At 48.9% G+C, this 26,957-nt stretch overlaps 3 protein-coding genes and 1 long non-coding RNA gene across 9 annotated transcripts; 2 read left to right on the top strand and 2 right to left on the bottom strand.

The window, feature by feature from the left end:
• The first annotated feature begins 1,908 nt into the window (after positions 1-1,908).
• LOC114860665 (TANK-binding kinase 1-binding protein 1-like) lies at positions 1,909-11,313 on the top strand. The gene is made up of 13 exons (XM_029159417.3): positions 1,909-2,021; positions 4,383-4,620; positions 4,708-4,839; positions 5,020-5,124; positions 5,275-5,404; positions 5,599-5,792; positions 7,959-8,026; positions 8,097-8,209; positions 8,321-8,481; positions 8,560-8,811; positions 8,903-8,983; positions 9,147-9,374; positions 9,570-11,313. The coding sequence occupies exons 1-13, from the start codon at positions 1,957-1,959 to the stop codon at positions 9,696-9,698; spliced, it is 1,896 nt and encodes a 631-aa protein (XP_029015250.1). The 5' UTR covers positions 1,909-1,956; the 3' UTR covers positions 9,699-11,313.
• A 1,679-nt stretch (positions 11,314-12,992) lies between these two features.
• LOC114860664 (oxysterol-binding protein-related protein 7-like) lies at positions 12,993-22,505 on the bottom strand. Of its 4 annotated transcripts, XM_029159414.3 has the most exons (23): positions 22,376-22,505; positions 19,674-19,892; positions 19,448-19,585; positions 19,285-19,338; positions 19,086-19,199; positions 18,831-18,998; positions 18,550-18,691; positions 18,332-18,450; positions 18,162-18,251; positions 17,936-18,089; positions 17,703-17,836; positions 16,957-17,049; positions 16,594-16,771; positions 16,449-16,523; positions 16,124-16,338; positions 15,464-15,601; positions 15,314-15,377; positions 15,158-15,236; positions 14,773-14,917; positions 14,545-14,695; positions 14,328-14,454; positions 14,128-14,250; positions 12,993-13,868 (listed from the first exon to the last, which is right to left on the bottom strand). In XM_029159414.3, exons 2-23 carry the CDS (start codon positions 19,839-19,841, stop codon positions 13,760-13,762), a joined length of 2,778 nt encoding a protein of 925 aa, XP_029015247.1. In that variant the 5' UTR covers positions 19,842-19,892; positions 22,376-22,505; the 3' UTR covers positions 12,993-13,759. The 4 variants fall into 4 exon arrangements, with proteins under 4 accessions (XP_029015247.1, XP_029015245.1, XP_029015246.1 ...); XM_029159412.3 differs by having other exon boundaries at positions 17,936-18,251; XM_029159413.3 differs by lacking the exon at positions 22,376-22,505 and adding an exon at positions 20,311-20,469 and having other exon boundaries at positions 17,936-18,251.
• Positions 22,416-25,680, top strand: LOC129604422 (uncharacterized). Its single transcript, XR_008695265.1, has 3 exons — positions 22,416-22,546; positions 22,892-23,074; positions 25,544-25,680. It is a non-coding gene; the product is annotated as an uncharacterized LOC129604422 (long non-coding RNA).
• Positions 23,686-26,876, bottom strand: zgc:86896 (uncharacterized protein LOC415190 homolog). Of its 3 annotated transcripts, none has more exons than XR_003786608.3 (10): positions 26,716-26,876; positions 26,153-26,311; positions 25,884-25,991; positions 25,594-25,816; positions 25,373-25,480; positions 25,010-25,216; positions 24,857-24,932; positions 24,423-24,676; positions 24,012-24,347; positions 23,686-23,769 (listed from the first exon to the last, which is right to left on the bottom strand). XR_003786608.3 is itself a non-coding variant. In XM_029158836.2 (10 exons), the coding sequence occupies exons 2-10, from the start codon at positions 26,214-26,216 to the stop codon at positions 23,764-23,766; spliced, it is 1,074 nt and encodes a 357-aa protein (XP_029014669.1). In that variant the 5' UTR covers positions 26,217-26,311; positions 26,716-26,876; the 3' UTR covers positions 23,686-23,763. The 3 variants fall into 3 exon arrangements, 2 of the variants coding, with proteins under 2 accessions (XP_029014669.1, XP_029014670.1); XM_029158836.2 differs by having other exon boundaries at positions 24,012-24,102; positions 24,486-24,676; XM_029158837.3 differs by lacking the exon at positions 26,716-26,876 and having other exon boundaries at positions 24,012-24,102; positions 24,486-24,676; positions 26,153-26,698.
• Positions 26,877-26,957: the final 81 nt, after the last annotated feature.

Below are 26,957 nucleotides of genomic sequence, written 5' to 3'. Positions count from 1 at the left end.
TATACAGTGTGTACCTTCATTTATATAGTCTATAGACTTACATACAAGGGTTGTTTCTACTCTGTACATGCATTATGGCTGCCATGCAACAAACAATATACACCACGTGAAGATCTGAACTTTCCAGACAGAATGGTGAAATGGCTGCACCACAGGGTTGACTGGCAAACGTTTCGGCCCAAAGTCAAAGTGTCTCCAAATCTCTCACAAAGCAGAGAGATTTACACCATCTGGAGCCGAAGCACTGAAGATAAGGGAACGAGGGAGCACATGAAGAGACGCCAGACACACTGAATCTGCTGCCTCATCAAAAACCCACGTCGCACCAAAGTCCAGTCACCTCATGGTCATGGTTCGGTTGAGTCATAACTGGGCAGACAGGACCCAGTGCCAAACGACAGGAAAGCGCAGACAGGTTGGCACGGTAACGGGGGAATGGACCTTCCGCTCAGTGATCTGGTCTTCAGTCATAGCTATGATGAAACACATTCTGTGTGAACATTTACAGTGTTTAACTCCTTTAATGAGCCGCAAACGTGCTACTGGCAAATACAGTTATGGTTTTAGGCCTCAGTCACAGAAACATCCCGGTCAGCAGGGGAGATTCTGTGGGTCTGGAAGCCAGAGTTCACAGAGGGCTGTCAAACAATCCACTCAGTCCAAGTAGCACAGACACCATCCAAAGCAAACAGAAGCAGGGCGGCGAAGGGAGACGGCTCAAGGGCCACATTTGAGACCAGCGGTTTAGTTTTCTATCGGTCGACATGTCAGAAAATGAGAAGCCTTCTTTCATCTCTTCATGTTTCTGCAGACGCTGCCAAGAGAAGCCAACGCTGCCACCAAGTGGACAAAACGGGACCTGTCACTGTGGAGAAGCCTGTAATTTGGACAGGGCTCTGGTCTCTCTCTCACTCTGGGTTTAATCAATGTTTCATTTTTTATATTTTGTCTATTTTAAGTTGCTCGTTTCTACATTTTGTCCAGTCGGCCAAATCGTTACTAAAGGTCATGAGCTACTCTCAGTCAGAGAGTAGACCTTAAAACTCATCCTCTGACAGTAATACTGAGCGGGTTAACAGTGTGCACCCAACACAAAATGCCTTCCATGGATCAATAAAGTTCAATTGTTATCAAAACCAGGAAGTGGCCTGGGTTGAGGGGCGGGGCTAGAGTGACAGTGATTGTGAGCAGGGAGACCCCACCAGGTCACTGACAGCAGAGTGACTCCTCTGTCCAGTTTACAGCCGCCTCATGCTGAACAGGGAGATGTGAGGTGTCACATTAACCCTTAACCTCTGTGTCACAGCCTAATACTGTACATAGATACGTCACATTTTCTGCATCCATGCAAATACAAGTTGAACCTACTACTACCTACTGCAGTTAGTGGCCTGGGGCGAGGTTGTGGAACAGAAGGAAAAAAGGAACAAACGGTCAAAGAGCCCAGAACAAAACATACTGTAAACCCTGAACAAGCACTGTATGACATGAGCCGGATATTTCTGCTAATCATTGTCCAACCCGAACATTCATAGTCATATTCTGACAGTCTGCAGCAAAGTAAAGGACTTGTCCCTACTGATATTTTGTCCACTCACACAGTGAAACACTTTATTATGACTAGAATAAGTCGTTTACCTACAGTACAGACATCTGAGAATTAACTTATAGTGCTCATATTACAAATACCTACAGAGCTATGCATTAAAATTGTCCTGCACCCGAACCATGGCATCGACGTTAGCGCTCCGTCAGCTGAAAACAAAAATCAATCCAACACCAGTAATGTGGAGCTTTTATGAAATCCATGAGTCCTCAGTAAAATCAGCCAGAACCAGAACCAACTATGGGCTGCTTGTTTTTCAGCCATGTCTCACACACACACACACACACACACACACACACACACACACACACACACACACACACACACACACACAGTAGCATCCGCTGCTGATGTCAGACTTCAGTCACGTCGACCCTCCTCAGCTCCATCAGCACCGCGTTCATGGCTTTTACCCGTGAGTAACCCCCCCCCCCCCCCCCCCCCCCTCCCTCTCTCTCTGTCTCCTCGCGTCCATGTTCGCTTCGTTGACCGGGACAGATCATCCCGGGCCGGATGCTCTGGTTGCGCAGCGCTGGACGCTGTCGGGGGAAAGGGACGGATTCGCAGGCGTCAGACAGCATCGTCTACAGACGGTGAACTACGGAGCTAACGCTGCAGAGCTTGATGAGGGCAGTTACAGTAAGTGTGCACACAGCAGCGATGCGGCGTTCAGGCTTCTAGGAAAATGGAGGCGCAGATTGTACCGCGGTTACTGAGCTGTGACCGGAACATCCATGACATGACTTCGGGTTCGTAGTGTGGCGTTCAGACGTTTTCTGGGAAACACACGAGCGTAGTTTTCTGTGTGTGTGTGGGAGAAATACAAGGGAAGCTGCACAGCTACACACACCATGTTATTAAAATATGATTAATACAATCGTTTAACAACTTAATAGCTAGTACTATTTATTTTTAAATATTATTTTATTATTCATTCCACCAATTTATCTTTAAACTATCTTGCTTTAATCAATTATCTTTACTACAAGCTGGAATGGTCTTGTTGCTTTATTACTTTGAGCTTGTACATAACACACATTGTTGACATTTACAAACATCTGAATTCTGCCCATTGGCTGCTTTGAAACAGGCGTTTTCAAGTTTTTGTTTTCCACTAATGCACATTTAGGCCCAGACAATGTTGGAGAAATGTCCCGTTAGGTTCAGTGAGTCTTTTAACTAAAACAGAGACACCAGAAGTTAAAGGTTCACAACAACCAGGTGAAGTTTAATGTGCAAACACTCACAGACTCACTTTCTACCACTTAGACGTCACAGGGGACAAATGCAGACTGTGGGTTTTAATCACATGGAGGCCGGCACAGAGCTGCGGTGGTCGGCCAAAGGTCTGGGTTCGACTCCAGAGGGGCCTGAGTTTCCTTTGTCCAACTGTGAGTGGGTTGATTTGGTTCAATACACGCAACGCTACGTTCACAGCTTCATCAGCATCTGCTCCGTCCACGTTTGATGGGATTTAGTCAGGACTCAGCTGAGTCTGTGCAGTGACCTGGATGGGCTCCTGTTGGTTCACGGCTCTTACATCAGTCAAGTCAGTAGGTTCACACGAGATGCATTCACCTGAATAAAGCTGCGGCTGTGAGCTTTACACAGCTTTGTTAACGCCTTCCAGAAAGTTTAGAATATTAACACAAGTAATAAACACATTATCCAAAGAAGCACTTGACAGCTTTTTATTATTTACTGATATTAAATAATGGATCTCAGAACAGCTGAGTTGAAATTGACTGTTCTTACACCCGAAGCATCTGCATTACTGCTCAGAGCTTCAAGCGGCTCTGAAAAGCTAAAACCAGCAGGAGGTGGGATGGCGGCTCTGTGCAGCAGCTGGATGAAGTCCAACGGGCCAAGAGTTGGCTGGAACAGTGGTGCTAGTGTAGGTAGAGGGAGACAGCAGCTGTAGACTCAGACTTTACTGAAGAATGTTTGTACCGTGTGCATGAAACAGGAGATGACCCGAAAGACAGAGTTTGGACTGGTTCAGACCAGCAGCAAAGTGAGTCTGGGCCCAGTCTTCAACTGGAGGACCACCTGCTGAGGATGATCAGGAGCTTTGTTCCCACAAGCCCAAAGCAGCAGCACATGGTGTAACGAGCAGCTCTGAGTCCACAGGAACATTTCACACTGTCAAACTGTGGAGGACAAAGCACACGTTAGATTAGTCAGAGCAGCTCCACCTTCATCTGAGGCTCTGTACCACTGTGTGGAACAGGGTGCTCGTGGTTCTGTGCAGCCCAGCTCGCGCGGTGCAGACGAGGTGGGCCTCTGGGTTCCAGTTTAACTGCAGGGGTAAATCCATTAATAAATGAAACGAACATGGGAGGAGGACATATGGCCACTCTGAACTGCCCATGGCTGCTACTACTGTGTGAGTCAGGCTTCAGAGGAAGCTGTAGGGGAGGAACTGGATGCAAAGACGTGTGGGCTGGAATGCGTGGGAGACTTCAGTTCTTTCCTCTACAGCTCCTCACAGGCATCGAGCGTCGTAGTGTAATGGTGGAGTTGAACCGATCCAGTCGAGTCATTTTCCTTGTTCTGTGTGAAATTCTCCTGCCTGTAAACAACCACGTGACAGTACGCTGACCCAGCAGCAGCATGTTGCCACGACGACCTGGCCTCACTTCCTGAGGTCACCCATGTGCTCCTGAGCAGGGCCTTCCACCGGCAGTGGGGTCCAGGAACTGGGCCTTTGATGCCGTTAGCGGCCCCCTGCAGCGAGACTCAGACTCACACGTTACCTTCCTCCTCTGTCTTACAGCAAACTGATCATGGACCTGTTCGGCAGAGGAGAGCTGGGCCTGCTGGGAGGAGAAGGACTCAGAGATGATGTGTCCGTGTCAGGGATCAGCTGGTCGCCCAGCCGGCTGCCTGACGACATGTACCCGGCCTCCGGTCTGGCTCTGGCGGCCGCCTATCACGACATCAAGACCCGGCTGGCCAGTCTGGAGAGAGAGAACAGCAGCATTAAGAGGAAACTCAAACAATACGAGGTCAAGGTGCAGAGCTCACACTAGTACATAACACAAAGCAAAGTCATGAGGCCTTTGGTTTCTGAAGTGTCTTCTCCTGCCCGTCTCGTCCAGTTTCCCATGATCAGTGGATTTGGAGAGGACAGGATTCTGTGCCGCACCTGTGAGCCCAGCATCAAGGAGACCAGTGAGATCCAATCAGAAACCACTAACCTACAGCAGAGGATCAACTCCCTCACACAGGAGGTAATGATGGTCCTCGTAAGAAGCTGCACACGAACTAGGCATCCACTAACCCAGAGTCCAGTGAGGGCCTGGTCACGGCGGGAGTCACTCAGCTACTTACCAGTACCTGACAGAGACACGAGACCTGAACCAATCTACAACGTGGACCATTTTAACAGGGCTTCTGTCCGATCATTGCAGCTGCAGAAGAGTAAAGAGCGAGAGGAAAGGTTGGAGGAAGTCATCCAGGCCTACGAGAAGATTCACATGGAGAAAAGCAATGTGCAGAGAGACCTGGACAAGATGGTAACACACACACACACACACACACACACACACACACACACACACACACACACACACACACACACACACACACACACACACACACACACACACACACACACACACACATACCAAGTATACTTTGATACTTTGTGTGATGTGTGTGATCAGACGACTCTGGCTGAGCAGCATGTGCAGAGGATCCACAGTCTGGAGGCAGCTCTCAGACACAGAGGAAGTTCCCTCCACAAACCAGGCACTGCTCAGTGTCAGCTCCACGCCAGCCTGGACGTGCCCAGAGGTGGGTTCTAGCAGGATCAGTGGTTTGTAGCCGGGTCACATGTTCTTTGTGTGTAGCTGTCATATGTTTGGGTATTGGGGTGATAACAACCTGGCAGCACTGCTGTCCCACATTAGAGCTGCCACCCATGACTGACCCAGTGACGGGTTCAGGGTCCTGGTGTGTAGGTTGATAACATCCGTTTGGTTGGGTAGAGGCCCGGGGGCCGGCGCTGCAGAGCTCCCGCAGTCTGGACGCCCTGTCAGACCTGAGGATACAGCGCATGGAGGCGGAGCTGGAGGTGGCGCGTCACCAGGCCGAGGCCGCTTCTCAGAGGGAAGACGAGCTGAGGGCGGAGCTTCAGAGGCTGCAGCAGCAGTTTGCTCAGCTCCGGGAGGCACAGACACAGGTGAACAGCCGGCACTCTACCAGAGCCAAGGTCCAAATGAAGCGGAAGGAGGTCATTCGGGACGGGTCAGAGTCCATGTTACCGGGTTAAACAAATCATTTGTAGTCGTCCTGTGGATATGAGTCATTAACTGATTCATAAGCCTGTGAACTGGCAGTTAGGAAGTAGTAGCAGTAAATCATTAGTGATTCCAGTGTGAGCAGTAGCTTGTTCAGTTTCAGTGTGACCAGTAGCTTGTTCAGTTCCAGTGTAACCAGTAACTCCAGTGTGACCAGTAGCTTGTTTAGTTCTAGTGTGACCAGTAGCTCGTTCATTTTCAGTGTGACCAGTACAGTACCTCCAGTGTGACCAGTAAGCTGTTCAATTTCAGTGTGAACAATAGCTTGTTCAGTTCCAGTGTGACCAGTATTTCCAGTGTTACCAGTAACCTGTTCAGTTCCAGTGTGACCCGCAGCTTGTTCAATTCCAGCGTGACCAGTAGCATGGTCAGTTCCAGTGTGACCAGTAGCTTGTTCAATTCCAGTGTGACCAGTAGCTTGTTCAGTTTCAGTGTGACCAGTAGCTTGTTCAGTTCCAGTGTGACCAGTAGCTTGGTCAGTTCCAGTGTGACCAGTAACTCCAGTGTGACCAGTAGCTTGTTCAAGTCCAGTGTGACCAATAGCTTGTTCAGTTTCAGTGTGACCAGTAGCTTGTTCAGTTCCAGTGTGACCAGTAGCTTGGTCAGTTCCAGTGTGACCAGTAACCTGTTCAATTCCAGTGTGACCAGTAGCTTGTTCAGTTCCGGTGTGATCAGTAGCTTGTTCAGTTCCAGTGTGACCAGTAGCCTGTTCAATTCCAGTGTGACCAGTACCTCCAGTGTGACCAGAAGCTTGTTCAGTTCCAGTGTGACCAGTAGCTTGTTCAGTTCCGGTGTGACCAGTAGCTTGTTCAATTCCAGTGTGACCAGTACCTCCAGTGTGACCAGTAGCTTGTTCAGTTCCAGTGTGACCAGTAGCCTGTTCAGTTCCAGTGTGACCAGTAACCCTGTTCAGTTCCAGTGTGACCAGTGGCGTGTTCAAGTCCAGTGTGGCCAGTAATCTGTTCAACTCCAGTTTGACCAGTAGCTTGTTCAGTTCCAGAGTGACCAGTAACTCCAGTGTGACCAGTAGCTTGTTCAGTTCCAGTGTGACCAGTAGCTTGTTCAGTTTCAGTGTGACCAGTAGCTTGTTCAGTTCCAGTGTAACCAGTAACTCCAGTGTGACCAGTAGCTTGTTCAGTTCCAGTGTGACCAGTAGCTTGGTCAGTTCCAGTGTGACCAGTAACCTGTTCAATTCCAGTGTGACCAGTAGCCTGTTCAGTTCCGGTGTGACCAGTAGCTTGTTCAGTTCCAGTGTGACCAGTAGCCTGTTCAATTCCAGTGTGACCAGTACCTCCAGTGTGACCAGTAGCTTGTTCAGTTCCAGTGTGACCAGTAGCTTGTTCAGTTCCGGTGTGACCAGTAGCTTGTTCAGTTCCAGTGTGACCAGTACCTCCAGTGTGACCAGTAACCCTGTTCAGTTCCAGTGTGACCAGTAGCGTGTTCAAGTCCAGTGTGGCCAGTAATCTGTTCAACTCCAGTTTGACCAGTAGCTTGTTCAGTTCCAGAGTGACCAGTAACTCCAGTGTGACCAGTAGCTTGTTCAGTTCCAGTGTGACCAGTACTTCCAGTGTGACCAGTAGCTTGTTCAGTTCCAGTGTGACCAGTAGCCTGTTCAATTCCAGTGTGACCAGTACCTCCAGTGTGACCAGTAGCTTGTTCAGTTCCAGTTTGACCAGTAGCTTGTTCAGTTCCAGTGTGACCAGTACTTCCAGTGTGACCAGTAGCTTGTTCAGTTCCAGTGTGACCAGTAGCCTGTTCAATTCCAGTGTGACCAGTACCTCCAGTGTGACCAGTAGCTTGTTCAGTTCCAGTTTGACCAGTAGCTTGTTCAGTTCCAGTGTGACCAGTACTTCCAGTGTGACCAGTAGCTTGTTCAGTTCCAGTGTGACCAGTAGCCTGTTCAATTCCAGTGTGACCAGAAGCTTGTTCAGTTCCAGTGTGACCAGTACTTCCAGTGTGACCAGTAGCTTGTTCAGTTCCAGTGTGACCAGTAACTCCAGTGTGTTCAGTTCTATCATGACCGCAGCTGTGGCCTCTGTCTCTGTCAGTCACAGGACTTGGCCCCACACTGCGAGCACTGCGACGTGGAGTGGATCAAGAAAGCAGGAGACGAGCAGTGAGTAGCGCTCAGGCTGTGGAGGCACTGGGCCGTGTGGAGCCGCTCACCCTCTCTCCTCGTGTTGCAGGGTGAACCTGGCATTGGCCTACACGGAGCTGACAGAGGAGCTGGGCCGCGTTCGCAGCTTGGCGGCCAAACAAAACGACGTCCTGCGCCGGGTGTCCCCGGATCCTGGTTCAGGTCTGTTCCCATTTGTTCTACTTCACCTACTGCCCTTGTCCACTTTACAGGCATTTAAATGCAGCACCAGGGGTGGGAACAGACACGTATGACCATTCTTGTCTCCCCCAGCCTCGCGGCCCACCCCTCCCCCGCAGCGCCTCTCCTCTGACAGGCTACTGCCCAGCCCGTCCCCTCCTCTGTCTCCTGTCGACGGCCCTGCCTCCTACTGTCAGCAGCCAACCAGCAGCCGCCTGCGAGCAAAGTTTCAGGGTCGTCGTAGTTACTCTGAGGTGAGGCTACGTCCCTGAAACTGTGAAACACACATTGGCACCAACTTGTCCTCTGACCTTTGACCTCTTCTGTCCCAGGTATCTGACCCGTCTGCCATCCAGAGGCCGTCAGCTCGTCTGATGAGGGAGCCGGTGTCCACCCTGCCCAAGCCCAGGTCGCTCCTAGCAGACATGCAGAGCTACCAAACCAAGCCTCAGCTCCGAACCTCACTGTTGGGCCCGGTCCGACCGGCCTCAGCTCACGGGGCTGGAGACAGACCGGGAGGGGGCATGGGGGAGAGAGGTGGGGGCGGCAGTCTGAGCAGCAGCCCTCACCACGGGGCTCTGGAGGTGAGGCCATCAGCACTGGACTGAAATAAGCTATGACTTTTGTCATCTTTGACTTAAAACACTATACGCGGTGTTTGTTTCATGAACTCAGGTACATCGCTTCCGTCAGCGTGACGACCTACCAGAGCCCACCCCACTAGTGACCCCTCCCCAGTCCTCTGATGATGAAGAGGTAATGACAGTAATGGAGGAGTTTGCTGTCACATCTGTAAGAGAAATTATTCATTTAATGTGTGTGTGTGTGTGTGTGTGTGTGTGTGTGTGTGTGTGTGTGTGTGTGTGTGTGTGTGTGTGTGTGTGTGTGTGTGTGTGTGTGTGTGTGTGTGTTTTTGCAGGAGGTCTGTCCATACCTGTCGCCGCCTGCCAGCCCGCCTCGGACCCTTGGCGCTGTTGGGATTGGTCTTTCGCCGCCTAGGGAACAGCCCATCCGCCCGTCTTTCCCGTCTCCTAGGAAACAGGCACACCATCCTTCCTTCTCGGCTCCTGAGGGCCCTGTCACCCTGTCCTGCCATCTGCCCCTCTGCATGAACACAGAGCATGCTCAGTCCTGGCCCTCAATAAATGTGAGTGGAGAGGAATCAGAATCACACAGAGCAGACAAAGGCTTCCTACAGCAGTCAGTCCATCCCAGAAGTAAATCCCACCTGACACTGACTAGAACTTAATGATTCAAATCTTTATAGCACCAGTGCAGAGGGAATCCTCCAGGAGAACCCGCCATGATCTCTCACTGGCTTAATGTGTTCTTTTCTGTTTAGCTCTGGATGGAGTCAGAGGAGAACGCTGCTCGTAGCTGCCCTTTGTGTCAGCTGACCTTCCCAACTGGTTACCCCGACGACGCCCTCATCAAACACATCGACTCCCACCTGGAAAACAGCAAGATCTAGAGTCTGCGGCCTCCAGCCAGCTGTCCTCGGACTGAAGAAGCTACCTGGATGGTGGTGAAACCTTTCTACTGAAATGAAGAAAGATCCAACCTCACCTGGACGAGAATCTTCACTGAAGCAAGATCTAGAGCTAGAGTTTTTATCAGGTGATTCCCAGCCACGCCGGTCGTTTCCTGTTTAGCCTAAGCCTGCATGCTTCATTCAGCTCCTCTGTGCAACCGACCTGCTCCAGTCGTCTGCAGATTTAACCCTGTGTAATTTACACAGCAAGTTCCTCCCTCCCAGGTCCTCTGTTTTTTATTATGGCAATTTGTTCACAGTGATCCTAATTGGAGGGTCTCCTTCTTTTACTATTACAAAGACATTTATTGCCAGGAACTGTACAGTTCAGAACACTTCGGTGCAAAAGTCTCATGGAACTAAATATACTACAAACTACGTATGGACAAATACAAACATAAAGCATTTACAAAAAAAAGGGAGGGTGCAGTCACAAATAGTCCAACTTGTGGGGGGGGGGGGGGGGGGGGGGGGGGGGGGGGGGGGTTGACATGGGGCTGAGCAGCTGTTCAGTGGGGATGAAGCTGCTGTTGGTACGAGGTCCCAGTCCTGGTTCCGGAGCCTCCTGCCGGGCCCCGTGTCGGGTTGAGAGGGTTCCACTCGTCCCCGAGTCCTGGAGGGATGCAAGCAGACACACAATGACATCTCAGACACATAGACGCAGAATCATCCACTGGTCTGAGAGCAGCCGTTGTGATGTCCTAGCACATCTAATGCTGAATGACATGCGGTAATAAAGAGTCAAAGCTGGGTCCAAACACACGAGCGGCTGAGGACCAGATTCAGAGCAAAGAAACAAGCTGAAACCAACTGTTGAGCAAAATGCAATAACCACATTTATATTGAATGAGTGGAACCATCATTTGAATATAGTACATTTTCCATATTATGGCAAACATTAAGACTGTTACCATTATTTTACTTTATGATAAGACATAGTTTACATTTAATCCCTTTAATGACAGAAAAACAACCTCAAACATTATTTTCTGTTTCTTTCATGTTTATAGAGTTTTTCATAGTGGTAGTTAGGAAACCTTACTGTGATATTCACATAATGCTTTGTAATCATTTATTTATTATCATTGATATAATATTTTATAATAAATACATTAAAAGCACAGCACAAATTCACTGAGAACATTCTATTTTACTCTTTGCTAATTATACATCTGGCTTTGTGTTGCTGGTCATGCTACAGTACACGATGCTAATCATCAACACTTCATCAGATATGTAAATATTATTTACAGAGTAGAAGACAATATTTAATAAACAGCAGGTTACAATAGTTTGAATTGGCTGTAAAAAGGGTTTGTAGCTCAGTGATAATGTCTTGAATTATTATATAAACATGACAAGACAAACTCAATGTTTACGTTTCCTATTTCAAATGTTAATTTCTACGCTAGAAACATCCCACGCTCACAAATGTTGGCTGCAAAGCCAAGTGTGTCACTGCATGAATCACTTACGTCTACAGTGCTGAACATAAAAACCTCTCTTCTGACTTTGAGCTGTTACTGTTTTAATAAAAGCCAAAGTTATGAACTCATCTATAATATTATTTTTTTCTAGTGACTTTTGCCATCAATGTTTAGCTTTGAAGAAAGAAGAAAATCAATGTTCTTCCGCGGGTTTTTCCCCAAACAACACAGCTGATGCTGAGGCTTTAATATTCGCTGCAGTTTGAATATCTCATCCGCAGGAACCGTTTGATTCATGCACAAACTGACAAAGCTCCTAAAAAACAAGGACCAGTACTAATGCAACACAATTCAAAGTTAATGAGTCCGAGGTCAAAGTCATGTAGGTTTAGTATGAGAAAACCCAAAGTGAAGGATAGTTTCTAGAGTTGGAGCTTTTAACTCAAAGCGTTGACTTTGATGTTCATTAAGTTTGTTGGAGCAGATCCATTGACCTCTGACCTTCACAAAAGGTTTGAGACACTTGATATGTATTTATTTTGTATTACTTTCATTTAATGGTCAGCGTAAGGAACAGAACACATTGATTGGTTTCAGTCTGTATAACATCAGGGTGTAAATACCCAGTTCCTCCCATTAACGCTCTTGCAGGACTCGCTGGTCCACAGAAAGCCTCCATGTCCTTTGGTAGTTGTCACAGTTCACAAACCTACAGTCATGTGCCTTGAACATTTAATTAATTCACCACCATCCGGGGTACGTGGATCTGCCGCCTGGGTGGTCTCTCTTCTGCTCTGGGCGCGGGGGCATCTCCTGGCGGGCTCCCTATGGATCGTGGGTCCTCGGGCTCCGCTCTTTCAGGCCGACCCTCCCACCGGGGGGAGTGTTTGCCCCTGGTTCTCATGGGGCGGACACCGTTGACCCGCTGGAACTGAAGGTGTGTGGGCTTGGATGGGTGTAGTGGCCGAGCTCCTCACATCACCCTGGATCTCCCAAGTGGCATTGCTCACGTACCAAAGCCTGCCTCACCCTTTGGGTGAACAATATTTAGCTACAGCTTTACTAACCTTGTAGTGGGACACTCAACACCTGGGCTGATAAATAGGCTTTCTAAACTTAGATGTAAATATTACTGATACTTAATCACTACCAATATCAATGTTTGATTATGATAGTTGTGATGTTATATGTCATGGCTGTTAAGTATTACGAGATTATGTATGAGTGTGTGCACATACCTTAACACTATTATTGATATTAACTTTAAAGGTAAACCACAGTACAGCAGTGGTTTAGTTATGAATGTGTTAGCCTAAAGGTACAATCCTACTTATTTATTTTACACTGATTGTTTGCTTAACGGATTTGCTTGGATTCAGCAGCTGGTTGCACAATCACCCACTACCCCCCACACACACACCCAAACGCAAAAACTCAACCTGTCCACAAACACAGCAACACACAATATTTAGAATGGGCTAAACAAAACATTAAATAAACCATTTATCAAGAACAGTATATATATTTTTTAATATACTCCCCTTGGACAGCTTTGCTTTTACATCACAATACGGCATTTAGCGATACATGCTGCTTGTTTCTGCTGGACAGAACAAAAAAAAAAATCTTAACCAGCATCGTATTCTGCACTTAAAGCCATAACGTAGTGTTCATGGTTGAGTGCTTTGTATTTGTAGAAGATTCTGACAAATCTGTCATCTTATTCATGCTGTACTAGATCAGCTGAGCAGATGACATCACTACAAGGATCAGTTCAGCGGTGAACAAAAGGTTAAGAGGCAAACAGTTGATATGGAGCCTTTTATTTGGAACAAAACCACAAAGAAACAACAGACAACGAGCACGAGTCTCTTTTCCTAATTAAAATCCACTGTTGAAACATCAATAAAAATACTTCATTGCATCAACTGATCCAAGACAAGACTCTCAGTCAGCTCATTTTGACACAGTCAAGAGAAGAACCGTGAAGAGAACTACATCGATTCAGCACAAGGACTCAGAGGACAAGTAGTCACCAATGTACCGCAGCTAAACCTCGCTAGGTTAAATATACACCGTATTTACAAAAGTCACCATCTGAGACATCAACACCCGAGAAGGAAGCAGAAAACCACCAGTTCCCCTTTAACACACCGAACAAGCACCAGCATGAAGCCACCGTGTGCTCCGATGACACCGATCCTCTGGACTCCAACTCTAAACGGACACAATGAAGCTAAATGAACACGATCAGCACAAATACAGGACACGGGCCTCAATCCACACAATCAATCATTTTCTCAAGGGCAGTGTAAAAACTGTGCATCCAACATCTGATCATACGCAAGGTCTCCATTGTGGTCAGAGGAGGGCAAAGGCTGGGAACGCATCCGGCTTCTCCTTCATTCGTTCCACAGGCGCACCTCACCTCAAACCAAACCAGAGGTTCATGTGTGCTTTCAAAAGCCCTTTGCCTCCACTGCACCATGCGGCTCTAACTGATCTTCACTACGTAGGGGATCTTCCTCCGTCGTGGGACCTACGTGCTCGGCCTCAGTTGCGCTGTGCAGGTCTCTACCACAGATGCAGGTTGTCAGTGTGGGCGAAGCCTGGCTCTTTGCGGAGTTTCCAGTAGGTGCCGTTGTACAGCCAGACCTCTCTGCCAGCCTCGTCCACGTCTTTCCTGAGCACATGCAAAGCCAATGTCAGTGAGCTTTACAAGGTAAAAACAGTAGCTGACGTCTAGTCAGTCATAAAACCCAATATCACTATTATTTTGATTTCATCAAGGTTTTTTTTTTTTTAAACCATGATTTATTATTTAGGTTAATAGGTTCAATAAAGTGACAATTCTGTTCTGATGTATTAAATTATTATTATTGTTTTTTTTTAACCATGAAGAACAAGTCACTATAACAAGCAGTGACGCCTGGAATCCTTACCTGAAAAACCTGGGCACGTGCTCCTCCCCCCTCTTGGCGAGCTCCTTCCTCCGCTCCCTCTGCTTCTCCTCCACCTCATCCTTCATCTTGTCTGCCTCTGCTACTCTTCCCTCCTCCAGGAGTCTGAGGACACAAAGAGAAAGCCATTAGGACGGAAGGCCAGCACATCATAAGCTCGTATGCAGAAAGGTGTCGGGGACCTCTGGTCTGGTCTGAAGCGAGTGTCTGAGGGCGGGAGCAAAGCCTTCAGTTCTGCAGTCACTTCATTCAGCTCTCTGGCATAACGGGAAAAGCCGTAGAAGCGGGAGTGGTCCTCAGGCTGCACGTCTACAATTAGAACATGTGGACAAAGGCAGAAGGTGTTTATGGAGGACTGTGCAGATGATCGGTTCTCATCACATAAAGGGTTCTACTGACTTGGCTTCCAGATGCACTTGGGTGTTGGCAGCGTGTCACAGAAGATGCCTTCATGCCAGAAGCCTCCAAAGCGATGAACCACGTCTCCAGCTTGGTCCAGAACCACGCCTTGAACCTCGTTCTTGCTGTTGTCGGAGCCCCAGTACCTGGACTGGAGGATCGGGAAGGAGGACATTGAGACACCAGCAACCAGAAGACGTGCGAACCGCGAGCTGCACGCGCGCCGACCTTGACGAAGGTGATCTTGCAGGAGCAGACGTCGCTCTTGGTGTTTCTGATGATGACCTCGCCGTAGTGCTCCAACCAGCGCTGCTGACTCAGCACGTTGTGGATACACGTCACCGCCTTGTTCCACTCATAGTGGTCGCCGTACCTGCACAAAGGAAACGATTTGTCATTTGATCAACCTAAAAAAAAAAACAAAAAACAAATCTGTGACTTTAACTCTCATCCAACATAGGACACACTCGCTGCAGCTACTGTAAATCTATTCCAGGGTCACAGCACACACCCAGGTTTCCTCTACTGTCCTAATTAACATGTCACATACTGGTGGTACAGTAAAGCTTCTAAACCATGATGTGTGACTTAGCCAAAGGAAGGAGCAGCTCACTTGGGCAGTGTAACGTTGACCTGTCCAGAAGACATGATCTCCACTGACTTCCCCCAGAACTTGTACTTCCATCTCTGATCTGCGGGGACACACAGCACAATCATTGAGTCCAGTGTGTGCAGGCCACCGAGCGGCGCCCACTCGAACGGCTCCTACCTTGCCAAAAGGTGAAGTTGTCCGACTCGGCGTGGCAGGCGGAGACGGGCGGGTGATGGCTGACCTGACAACACAACAAGCAAGGAAACGCTTTGCTCCGAGCTCAGAAGCAGAGGAATGCTGGACGAGTTCGCCGCTTCGTCTGGCTACCTGCTCACTGATGTAACGGAAGCCTCGGTCTTCCCTCTGGCTCTCGTAGGTTTCTCCCAGGACTGGGTTGAAGGGTTTGTAGCGATACCTCCATGACGCCCAGGCGTAACCAGAAATGGAGAATGCTGCCACGTAGACCTGGAACGGAGAGAGGCTCTGAGGGTCAGCGATGCACCCACGGATCATTCAAGAACGTTATCAATTCATCAGTCATTTGTGCTTCAACGTTTCATTCTATCTTCTCTAAATAGACATTGCAAAGGCTGCACTGCAAAAAAAAAAAAAAAAAATGCCAACAAAGTGTTTTTTTTTTTTTTTTTAAAAAAAGGTCTACAATCTGTAAAAAAGGACACACTTCAGACTAAGAAATAGAATGAATGAATGAATAAATAAATCACTGATGCTGTCAGACTCATTCAAGCTGCAGCACCGAGCCCATGATGAGCCCAAGTTGTTGCTGATCTGGACAAAGTGTAGTGGAGCTCTAACGACACGTAGCTCTGATATTCATTCATTCATTCATTGGTTGTTTCCACTGGTTCAGACAAACCCACTGTGACACTGAAACATGATGAATAACCAGCAGGAATAATCCAATGGAGGAAAAGCAAACTGCTTTGTTTCTGTTAAATGCACACATTCACGCAAACTAGCTCTCACCATCCTCTCGTACGGATCGTCGATGTGGTTTGCGACGTCCAGCAGGTCAGTGTACTCCAGCTCCTCGCTGAGCCTCTGCAGCAGGCACAGGGGCTCGTTCAGAGCCACCGGCATGGACACTCTGGAAAGGTCTTTGCCGATGTTGTTGTACAGGATGGTCATGATGCCGATGTGGCTGTTGTCTGCCGACGGAGCTGGGAGGGTGGAGCGACGGCCTGGGCCACAGTCACACAGTACATTAAACAACCAGTTCTCATCACATACACACAAATGAAAAGTCTCTCAGTATTAGCTGTGAGGAGCCTTTACTGGTAACGTGTCTCACCAGTGTCTGCTGGTACTGGTGAGGGCTTGTCTGGGGCGTTGTGCAGACTGGCTCTGTAGTTGAGAGTGGCAGCAGCTGGAGGACAGAGCAGACGGTGAGTGGCGTTTAGGACGAGGCAGCTGCTGTGGGCACAGCAGACACTCACCGTGTCCCTCCTCCGGCTCAGAGGTGCTGGTGGTGGTGATGTCGCTCAGGCCGGACTCGTCAGAAGCCTCGGCCTCTGACGAAGTATCGCACATGATCACCTCGCTGGCGTCGAAGTATTCGGCCATGGATTCAGCCACCGAGGGAGGACGAGGGCGATGGCTGAGTGACGGCGTTCTCTGAGAGAGAGAGAGAAGAGGGGATTCAACATCCAGCTGGACGATGAAGATCAACTTATCCCAGTTTCTACCCAAGGACATCGGCGCACTTTTCTCCATCAGAGTCTCCAGACTTGTGAATTCGTTACATGGAAGTTCACCCCCCAAACCAACAGTGCCACACAAAATGCAGGCAGAGTACACACCTGGTCTGGGCGGACAGTGCAGTAGGATTCTTCAGTAGAGTCAGAGGACAAGGAAAGTGAGTGGACTTTGGTCAGACGGGACTGTATGTCAAACTACAGACGCGCATTGACAGACGCATGTAGAGCAGCCACGCAGCACAAGCAGCACAAGCAGAGACAGAGAAAACCAACAGTCAGATCATCGTGCAAAGAACAGGACAATGCGCTAACAAACTATGCCCCACAGGGTCCAATGGTACAGACGGGCTGTAGATTCTGGTTAACATGTTTAATCAGAACCAGAACAAGACATTTCAGCAGAGACTCAAACCTTCCCTTCATTCACTTTGTGGTGACACTTCCTGCTCTGCTCAGATCAGGAATGACCAGAAGCGCTAATGTGTGTGTTGCTCACAGACAGAATGCCTGGCAACTGACAAAAATACACCCCAACACCACGTCAGCCGACCGGTGTCGCTCAGCGAGAGACACGGAGAAGCAGACGGACCGAAGCAGAGCAGGCAGCGCGGAGGAACCCACACGAGACACCGAACGAGGAGAGCAGATGTTAGTTTAAAATCAGTTTTATCTTCCGACGCGCAGCACTTTGTTATCTGGGCCCCAGTGAAGAGAGGCTTGAGGCGTTCCCTCAGGTCACACCTGTGATGACTTGTGCCTGTCCTGCCTAGAAACAGCCCAAACCTGCTCTACAGTACGTTCCCCACAGAGAGCGAAGGCTTGGCCTCCATTGTTCAGCCGGGCGCTACCTCAGACAAAGTGCTGCACAGCGAGGCCAGCTGCTGCGAGGTGTTCTGCCTCAGGTCGGGGCTGGTCCAGGCCTGCCGCAGCCGCTCTCTCTCCAAGGTCAAGACCTCGTGAATGCCCTTGAGAGAGGAGTGCACTGCAACGACAGAGAAACTCATTGAACTCCCATGCTCGGGAAACCGTTGGGAACCGCAGTGGGACTAAAAGCGGCCTCTGAGTAGACGGGAGGCCGCACCTCGGTGGGAAACCGCACATATGTCCTGCTGGAGCTTCTTGGCTTCAGGCGAGGTGACCTGAGGGTTGGACAGCTGAGTGTAGACGTAGTCGGGGATGGACTGGACTGATGTGCCCAAGGTGGAAGTGCGCGTGCTGAGGTGGCTGGAGGTGAACTGAAGAGCAGACTTGGTCAAAACCGCGGCCGCCTCACGTGAAGCTGGTTCAGAACCCCGTCGTTCTCCTACCGTTCCCCCCATGGCCTCAACCCGGGACAAAGTTCTGGCGTGACCAGGAACTTTCATGGCCCTTTTCTTGGGTTTCTCCAGAGAGAGATTCTTAAAAGAAAACACAAATGAAGGTTCGACGTTGCCCTTGAAGAAACGATGACCCACGCCGGCGCTTGCTGAAGACCCACCTGCATGCTGATTCGCATCTCCAGGTCCGAGTTTGTGATGGGCAGACCTCCTTCCAGCCACTGGAGCCTCTGGATGAGCTGAGCCAGCTCGGTCAGCTCCGCCTGACACCGAGCCAGATCTGGCAAACACAGAAACATTACACAACACGCTCCCCACGCTGCTCGCCCGTCATGGCAGGGCAGAAGCGGCCGCGGGTTGGCTCACAGCTGGGCCTCACCGTTGGAGGTGGCGTCGATGTCGTGGGTCTGCTGCAGCCACGCTGACACTTTGTTGGTCACCCCAGAGTTGGAGGTCATGGCTGACGCAGGACTCTCCATGTCTGCTGCATAACCTGGGGCTGAGCAGGCGTAGTGAGGGGGCTGCAGGGAAAAAAAAAAAAAAAAACGTCACTAGAATCTCACGTTTCCCATTTATACAACAACAAAACAATGGACACTAAATGAGGTTAATTATTGAAAAGGTCAAAGGTCAGGTCAAATAAATGCGCTGAACACTGACCGTCACTCGGCTCTGCTGGGCGTAACTGACCACGGCCGGTAAGGAGCTCTGTCCGGTGGAGAGCGCGTGCAGGACGCCGCGGTGGACGCTCATGGCCTCGTTCTTCTTGAACACGCGGTGGGCGCACAGCTTGGTCAGCCAGATGTAGAAGATCTCGTGGCTCCTGGCCTACGGGGAACGGAGGGAGAGCAGATACTAGTCCCCAGAACCCGGGCGTGTGGTGGTGTGTGGCAGCGGCCTGGGCGTCGCGCTTACCTTCAGGTGGTACAGGTTGTGTCCGCCATCCAGATCGATGCGTTTGGACTTTTTGTTGATGGACATAACAGCCAGGCTGATGTCCAGGGAACCGTGGAGCTTGCCTTTCTGGATCTAAATAAGAATAAGCACAGCTCGTGTTATTAAACAAGCTGGGGTCACTTGCGCCCACACAGTGACTGGAGCCTGACTGACTTACGTCTTGCTGGGTTTTTGAGTAGGCAAGAATTCCTTTCTCCAACATGAAGTATCTCTGAGGAGGAGCACACACAGTGAGGTTGGACCAGCCTCCGTCCGTACACGACTTTACCAGCACAAATCCTGAACAACTCCAGCTGGGACCAGTCATGGCGTGTCATTACCTTGTGCCAGCCTTTGAGCGGGTACTTCCTCCTCTTCATCAGGAAGCCTTCGCAGATGCCTGGAATACTGAGGTCCAGAGTGGAGCCGAGCCCACACTCCACATGCTGCATGTCCTCCATCACCTCCCAGTTACGGGACTGACAATGACACAGGCATTGTTTATTTGACCCAAACTACTGACAGGTTTTTAGTCTGCTGTAAAGCATGGACGGTGAGAGTCTTCACCTGCTTCGCATGTTTGGAGGAGCCGGAGCTGTTGTTCCGCGAGTGGCTCGGCTTGAAGGTGCTTATTGGGGACTTGTCATATGTGCTGACCATGGACTGGCTGCTGCTCAGCGGCGGCGGACACACCTGAGGGTCCATGGGTAGCGCATGAGAGGGAAAGCGATGCATGGAGTCAACGGCGCCTCACAGCAGGTTGCTTCTCATGACAAAGTACACGGACTGAAAACAACACACAAAAACAGGGATTCTAAAGTAAGAAACATTGAAACGTTACAGGAATAAGCACAAGTTCAGTTTCCTGGCTGGTCACGGCTGCTTCAAGCAGGAAAAGACTTCAAAGAGTAAAGACAGGCATCATCCGAAGCTGCTCTTCATCAGTTACTGTACTTAACTGGACTTTTAAATAAACCCATGTAAAACAGAGACGTGACCATGTTCTCTTCCCTTGGTTTAAACAATAAAAGGCAACAGATGGTTTTGGATGGATGAAGGTAAGAGCTGAACAGGCTGCAGCCACAAGTTCCACCACCAAACCGACCCTAGTGGCTGTTGGTACCACTGAGGCTGAAATGTCACGTAAGTCTATTAGTAGAGCCACACAAACAATTCTAACAATTCGTCACAACAGCAAACTTACCAAGTTCACAAGAAAGTCATTTTCACAAACACAAGCTGCAAACTGAAAACGAAAAAAATCCCTCTTGAACAAAGCTTTTCCCGTGAGGAGTCCTCCAGCCCTGAACAACACGGCTCCCGACTGATGCCGTCCAACGGGTGCATATTAACGTCAGCTGGTTTCTGGGCGGGGTCCACCTGACAGAACCGGAACGCCAGCTCTGAACCCTCTGCTTCCCGTCACTTCTGCTGTGGCACCACCACCAACACACCAGCTTTTTGTCCCTTCTACCCAACACCGTTCATTTGATTATGTGTGAGTATTTGCCTACAAACAGTGCTCAGATGTTCAGGGAAACTCCTGAAGCCTTTCGTTAAAAGCGCAGCATGAGGAAGGATCCACCCAGAAGCCGAAGGATCCACAGTCACTTCCTACTTAACACATGCCGTAAACGTTGTCGGAGGCGAAGCAGCAGCGTGACGCCCACGGGATGTACGGGCATTTTTTACATGCTTGGAGTTACACAACTATTGTGCTTGCTCATCAGCAGCTTGACAACCTGTGTGTTGATTTATTTTTAGCAGCAAACTTGACCGTTCAGGATAAGTTTGTGAAGTGCGACTGGTCGCGACGACCTGCTGTGAGGACCATTAACACGTCACCAGTGGTATCTGTCTGACCAGTACGACAGAGGAGGGACCTTGATGGGATGAGAGCCCCGCCTTCAGCGTTGGGGAACTCATCTAAACACCACACACTGCTTCTCACCACAGGCGTTTCAAAGGTTGGACCATTACTTTGTTGTCACAGGTCGACAACAAACCAAGTCTAAAAAGTGAAGGTGTCTGAAACGCATGAGCTCTAAATCTTTTCTAAACCGTCGCTTTTTCCATTTAATTCAACCCAAAACATCTGGAGTTTCCAAACTCAACTTTTCTCCCTTGAGCTGGAAATGAACTCTAATATATTCGAAACATCCCTCGGCCTAAAATCCACGTGACCGATGTGAGAAGTCGTTCAGGAATGGGGAAGAGCTGCACGGCAACCATCAAAGGCACGCGCTCCAACTACCGACCAACAAAGTTCAACAAATGCACTGTAAACGGCACAGAGGAAACATTTGGCTTCAAATAGTCGGACCCCAGTGTGAAAAACAATAGGGAGTAAAGTCAAACAAACTGTTGCAGCCGCAGTTAAACAGACACAGTGATGAGTAGAAACCCACTCATCTGAAGCAGGAAGGAGCAGGTGGAGCACTTTAATTGGACTCCTTCCATCTCCCACTCAGGTGAAGTTGATCACATCTGTAACGTCCACAGTGATGTCACCTGGACAGACGGGTTTGCTTCAGGAATGTGCCAGAACAACACGCACAGGCGACTGAAGCTACAGCCCAACGTGTAGCTCCATTTCCAGAACCTTCGCGGCAGGTCCACTGGGGCTTATTCTGGACCTGTGGCCCGGTTCTTTCAAGCCTTATAACTCGGTTTATTCAAGTTGTCTGAAGCTTTAACCAAGACATCAATACATAAACAGTGATTCAGTGAGTGATTAATAAGAAAGAAAAGACAAGAACACGAACAAATATGTTCATTTCAGTCAATTGAAGTAATTGTATAATTGACCACATTTAGCGCTATGTTTGGAACTTTGTCTCCCTCTAGTAAACGAAACGACCCAGATCTGGACGAACAGGTTCTAATCACGGAGTCCTTTGAATAAATATCCTCTTAAACCTGCTCCAGTTAAAGGGGTTTGGTTGGTGATTAGCGAAGTCACGACTTGAACCACACCAGAAAATCATCAGCGAATCTCTACAAGCATTTTTAAACAAAGCAGACAAATAAAGTTTGTGTTTGCAGCTTGTTTTCTTTGGAAATAAAATGATTTTTTCGTCAAACTAAACGACTTGATGCAGAGGCAGTGCCGCTTGAGGAGAAAACGTGACCGCACGCGCGCCTGAAACTCCGACCTCAGCTGATTATTCCCGCTCTAAAACTCCGACGTTACGAATAATTAACTGTGAATCGACAGATAAATGAGTTTTCAGCGTCGCCGCCCACGTGTTGGACTAATGTGACATTACCTCCTGGACGTCTGCACCCGCTCCGCTACTGACGACGCTCCTCGGCCCTCTGCGTCTGCCTCCGCACGCGCCCAGGTAGGAGCGTCAAAGATGCACAGGTGCATCATGGGAGGGGCGCCTTCTTCCACATTCCGTCATGAATTCAACGTCCACATTTAAATCTGAAGTCAGGTAAAACTCTTACGTTGTTAGTAACTGTAGAACTATGACTTTGTTTAAAATGGATTAAAGTAGAAACACGAAATAACGTTAAAGATCAGAGAACGTTTGAAAAGCTTTAAAGCTGACGCTCTATTATTTCACTAATGTTGTGATGTAATATTTACTACAGTATCTGCACTCAATGGGATTTGGGTTATTTTCACTACTAGATATTGCACATCATTCCTCAAAGTAAACATTACCTGATTCCTAATGAATTAATTAATTTGTACAGTGTTCGTGGGCCACTTAATATGAAGCCAAATGAAGGCTGTTTATGCACCAGGCAAATTTTACCCCAGTGTCTTTGTAAAGTGTGGTGCCAGTGTCCAGCTCAATGACTGAACCCATGTCAACATCATACATCAACGCCTCTGCAAATCAACTGGTCTTCATTTACTGGACCCATCCAGCCTTCTGTGTGGTCAGATCCTCCAGCTCCTCCAGGGGGCATCCCAGGGAGGAACAGGGCTTCCAGAGCAAAGGTTCTATCCAACAGTAAGTTTACAGGCATTAAACGTACAAGCAGTGATGTCAACAAGGCTTCAGTGGAGTTTAGGGAGGCTTGTGAAGGCGACAGTGGAGGAGAAGATGCCGAGATGCGAGTCAGATGGTTGAAGCTCTGACAGCTAGCAGGTAAATGTGGAGACTGGTTACTGGGTGACGACCCAGTAACCAGTCTCCCAACACCAAGGAAACACCAGAACAAACTAAGAACTGCTCCGAACAAAGGAACCAACAGAAAAGCCTTAACAATTTGGCTACAAAAAGAGTCAGTGACTCCCAAACAATGACTTCTCTATAAATGTTCTCTGAACACAACTGATCAACAAATAACAAGGAAATTCATCATGGCTTCCTCTGTTAGGTACAGAACGACTGTAACAGTAACACCATTATCCTTTGTATTTTAGTATATGTGTGTCTGTGATGTGAACTGAGTGCCATTCGTCCTGAACCAGGCATTAACATATTCAGGTGATGTTGTGGCCTCCCCCTCTAAGACCTGAGTTTTGGATGAATGATGATAAGAACTGATGTATTGAACGACGGAATTCGTATCTACCTTATGAATTCAGTGTAACAAAACACACCAGAGTCCATTTGCCTTTGAGGGCCAATGTTTTTTATTTACACCGTAGGTTTAACACGTCTTGGCCATTTTACTTCTCAAGGTCAATGCCGAGTCAATGCTGGAAAACAGAAGTGGAGCAGGTTAAAACATTAATTAACTGTCGAAACACTGTGAATGAAGCAAATCTGTGAGCAGCTTAATACCACACGTATCCTCAAACTCGCCCACATTCAATTAGTGTAACACTAATCAATAAGGTAATTAGAACAAGAGTGTGATTCGGTAACACAACTTATGGCATTTTTTTAAATTCATTTACATTTTGGTGCTTAGATCATTTCACAGAGAACAGTGACACACCTTAAAACTCCAGATCACCATGACTCCGTCCAGGCCCACGCTGCTGTACTTCTCCACTTTGTCTTTCGACCCAGAAACTACACACAACTGCCTGCAGAGACAGATAAAACTTTCACAAAAGGAACGTGTACCATGCTACATGTAAAAGCATTCTGTGCTTAGTCAGATTGAACCAGGCTAAAAACCATCCGAGCAGCTGCCACCGTTCAGCCACCAGGTGTCGCAGCAGACTGAGGGTAGGAGGCCTGGAGTTCCATCCCATCCACCCAGCACAGCACAACTCCTTTTTACAGACCAAACTGTCTGAAGGGAAGCACGCTCAATACGAGCCGAATCCTGTTAGTCGGAGTCACATGGTCATGTTCATGTTTATCTGACTGACGAAGCCGCTTCTGCTCATTCTCGGCTTACTATAATGATGTTGCTCAGGGCGTCGGCTTTCAGGCTCCGTGTGGGTCCAGATGTTGAACCTACGTGATGCTGTTCTGGTGAAGGGTGCCCAGCTCGTTGTCGTCTTCCTCCGTAGCCTTCTTGTCCAGGTTGAGGAAGTGTTGCATGGCTGACATGCTGCCTTTGGAGCTCTGCTTGGGAACATCCAGCTTCTTTACCAACTGCAGAGCTCCAGGACCTTTATATGAAAACTGGTAAGGACAGCAGTCATGACCCTGGGACGACATGTAAAGATGCAAGTCACGGAAATGGGACATCAGACATCAATTAAACCACCACCGGAGACGGACTAAGGCCTAATAAACTCATTATACACTAATTCACATTTAGTTGATCCGGATTTAAACCATAATAAATTAATGTCATACACTGAAGCTAACGTGACTAATAGTTACCGCAGCAACCAGCTCCGTGGGGCTCACGTGCAGCACGCTGAGCAGGGGCAGATGCTCCGTGGTCAGCTGGGTCACCCTGAACACAGAGGCCACCAGCGTCAGCTCAGCAAACAGTGGACGCCAGAGGACGCCGACCTGCTTCTGTCCACTCACTCCTTCCCACGCGCCGCGTCCACCACCGTCAGGCTGCTGTTGTGGGCCACCCAGGCCAGCTGGTCTCCGCTGGGGGAGAAGGAGACGCTGTGCACCCAGCCGCCGCAGTCCTTGTGCTCGTGCAGCACCTCCCCAAAGGGCATCTTGGAGCCCCAGGCCGTGGGCCCGGGTTTGTCCTCGATGTCCTTGATGTAGGTGGAGAAAACCCTGAAGGCACGAGGACGGATAAATTAGCATAAATTAACTTAATGCCATCGATCAAGAGCATCTGAGACGACCTTAATACAAAGTCAGTTCCTAAGAAGCTGCCCCTGACCTCTGACCTCTGACCCCGTAGAGCACGGACTTCGTTCACGGTCTCACCTGCAGTGAAGGTCTGCAGACCCGGCTGCCAGCAGGATGTTGTTTGGATGCCAGTCCAGACTCAGAACCGTAGAACAGATGGGCTTCTTGATGTGTTTACTCAGCCACCTGTTAGACAAACTGCTTTAGCCTCTATAGAACTGGTCCCAGTCAGTGTTCTGTGTTTTACAGATGCAGAACCACCGTGTGAGAAGGTCTGAATCGGATCACAGGTTTCTCACCAGTCGTTCTCCTTCTCAAAGTAACACACGGAGATGAGTCGGGCTCCGCTGCCCAGGGCGAACTTGTTCTCCATCGGCGACCATTTGACGCAGGTGGCGGCCCGGTTGATCCGCACCAGAACCAGGGTGGGCTTCCAGGCGCCGTCCTTCAGGGTCCACACGTACGCGTTGCGGTCGCAGGCGCACGTCACGATGCGGTTTGACTCCGGGGCCCAGTCGATTCCTGTGTCAGAGGAGCGAATGAGAGCCGCTGGGTTCCAGCGGGAGCGCGAGGACACGGGCTGTGTTACCTGTGATCCGACCGCTGTGCTCAGTCAGCTCATGGATCTTCACCCAGTCTTTGCCTCCTTTCTTTTCATAGACATTCACCGCGTTGTTGTTAGGACTGATTGCAATCTCTTTAAGGAAAAGTGTTCAAATGTCAGGCAGCTGCCATGATCAAGGATGTGTGTGTGTGTGTGTGTGTGTGTGTGTGTGTGTGTGTGTGTGTGTGTGTGCCTACATTAAACGGACTGTTACTCTGTTTGTGATGGTTTAGTATGTTCTGAGCTCCACTTACGCGTCCTGTCCTTGTTCCAGGCATGGCAGCACAGCGGGTCCAGGCCAAAGCTGTAGAGCGACATGTCTGAACAGCGAAGCGAGAGGCTGCAGGAATGTTACAGCTCCGAGGCCGACAGACGCACCGGTGAGGGTGGAGACGCTACCTGAATCTACAGACCTGCAGGACAGATGGTCCTAAAACCGTTAAGTCTTGAAGTTCTGCTTCTTCTACAACAGTTCTAACCAGCGGGCGTCCATTACTGTGAATCCTGGTTACTACAGGGAATGAATCTTTATGGTGGCATCACATGCAGACGCACAGAGTAAACGGAGGCCGCTGCCTGTAACATGGTAAAACTAAGAGAACATGGGAGTGATACAGCATATGAAAAAATATGACACACCATGATACAGTACAAGTGATTAGACAGGAAGTAGAGTTCTGCTGCCTTTTAAATAAATAGAGTAGAAAAGAAAACATCTAATGGTTAGAGCAGTGATTACATAATTAGTAGAGATTTGGATAAAACCAATGGAACAAACTTCATACATGACAAAAGAAGAGCTCAGATCATTCTCTACCTGCTGGTGCGTGCGTGTGGACGCATGGAGGTCTGCGGCACGAATACCTGAAGGAAGCAGCAGCGAAGGCGAGACGAGAGGTGGGACAGCGAGCGGCGGCTAGTCTGGGCTTGAAGGCAGCAGGGAACTCCCCCACTGTCAGTCAGGGTTTGCTGCTCGCTGCGTTCAGTCTTTAGAAAATCAATCAAAATATTATCTCATCACCTGGTTCGCCTGCAGGTTCTGACCCATTCAGCAGATGA

Source organism: Betta splendens, chromosome 8, assembly GCF_900634795.4.
Source record: "Betta splendens chromosome 8, fBetSpl5.4, whole genome shotgun sequence".
Classification (NCBI taxonomy): Eukaryota; Metazoa; Chordata; class Actinopteri; order Anabantiformes; family Osphronemidae; genus Betta; species Betta splendens.
The sequence above is the reverse complement of the archived record's forward strand: the minus strand, read 5'-3'. Positions and strand labels throughout refer to the sequence as shown.

Coding starts and splice junctions, on each gene's coding strand:
- LOC114860665 (XM_029159417.3), top strand. CDS start 1,957: ATGTCAGACTTCAGTCACGTCGACCCTCCTCAGCTCCATCAGCACCGC. Junction 2,022..4,382: donor CGCGTTCATGGCTTTTACCC/GTGAGTAACCCC, acceptor TCTGTCTTACAG/CAAACTGATCATGGACCTGT. Junction 8,210..8,320: donor GTCCCCGGATCCTGGTTCAG/GTCTGTTCCCAT, acceptor TGTCTCCCCCAG/CCTCGCGGCCCACCCCTCCC.
- LOC114860664 (XM_029159412.3), bottom strand. CDS start 19,841: ATGCATCGCTTTCCCTCTCATGCGCTACCCATGGACCCTCAGGTGTGT. Junction 18,692..18,830: donor CCCAGCAGAGCCGAGTGACG/GTCAGTGTTCAG, acceptor TTTTCCCTGCAG/CCCCCTCACTACGCCTGCTC. Junction 17,837..17,935: donor ATGTGCGGTTTCCCACCGAG/GTGCGGCCTCCC, acceptor CTGTCGTTGCAG/TGCACTCCTCTCTCAAGGGC.
- zgc:86896 (XM_029158836.2), bottom strand. CDS start 26,216: ATGTCGCTCTACAGCTTTGGCCTGGACCCGCTGTGCTGCCATGCCTGG. Junction 24,677..24,856: donor CCACGGAGCTGGTTGCTGCG/GTAACTATTAGT, acceptor ATGTCGTCCCAG/GGTCATGACTGCTGTCCTTA. Junction 24,103..24,485: donor CTTCACCAGAACAGCATCAC/GTAGGTTCAACA, acceptor CTGTCTCTGCAG/GCAGTTGTGTGTAGTTTCTG.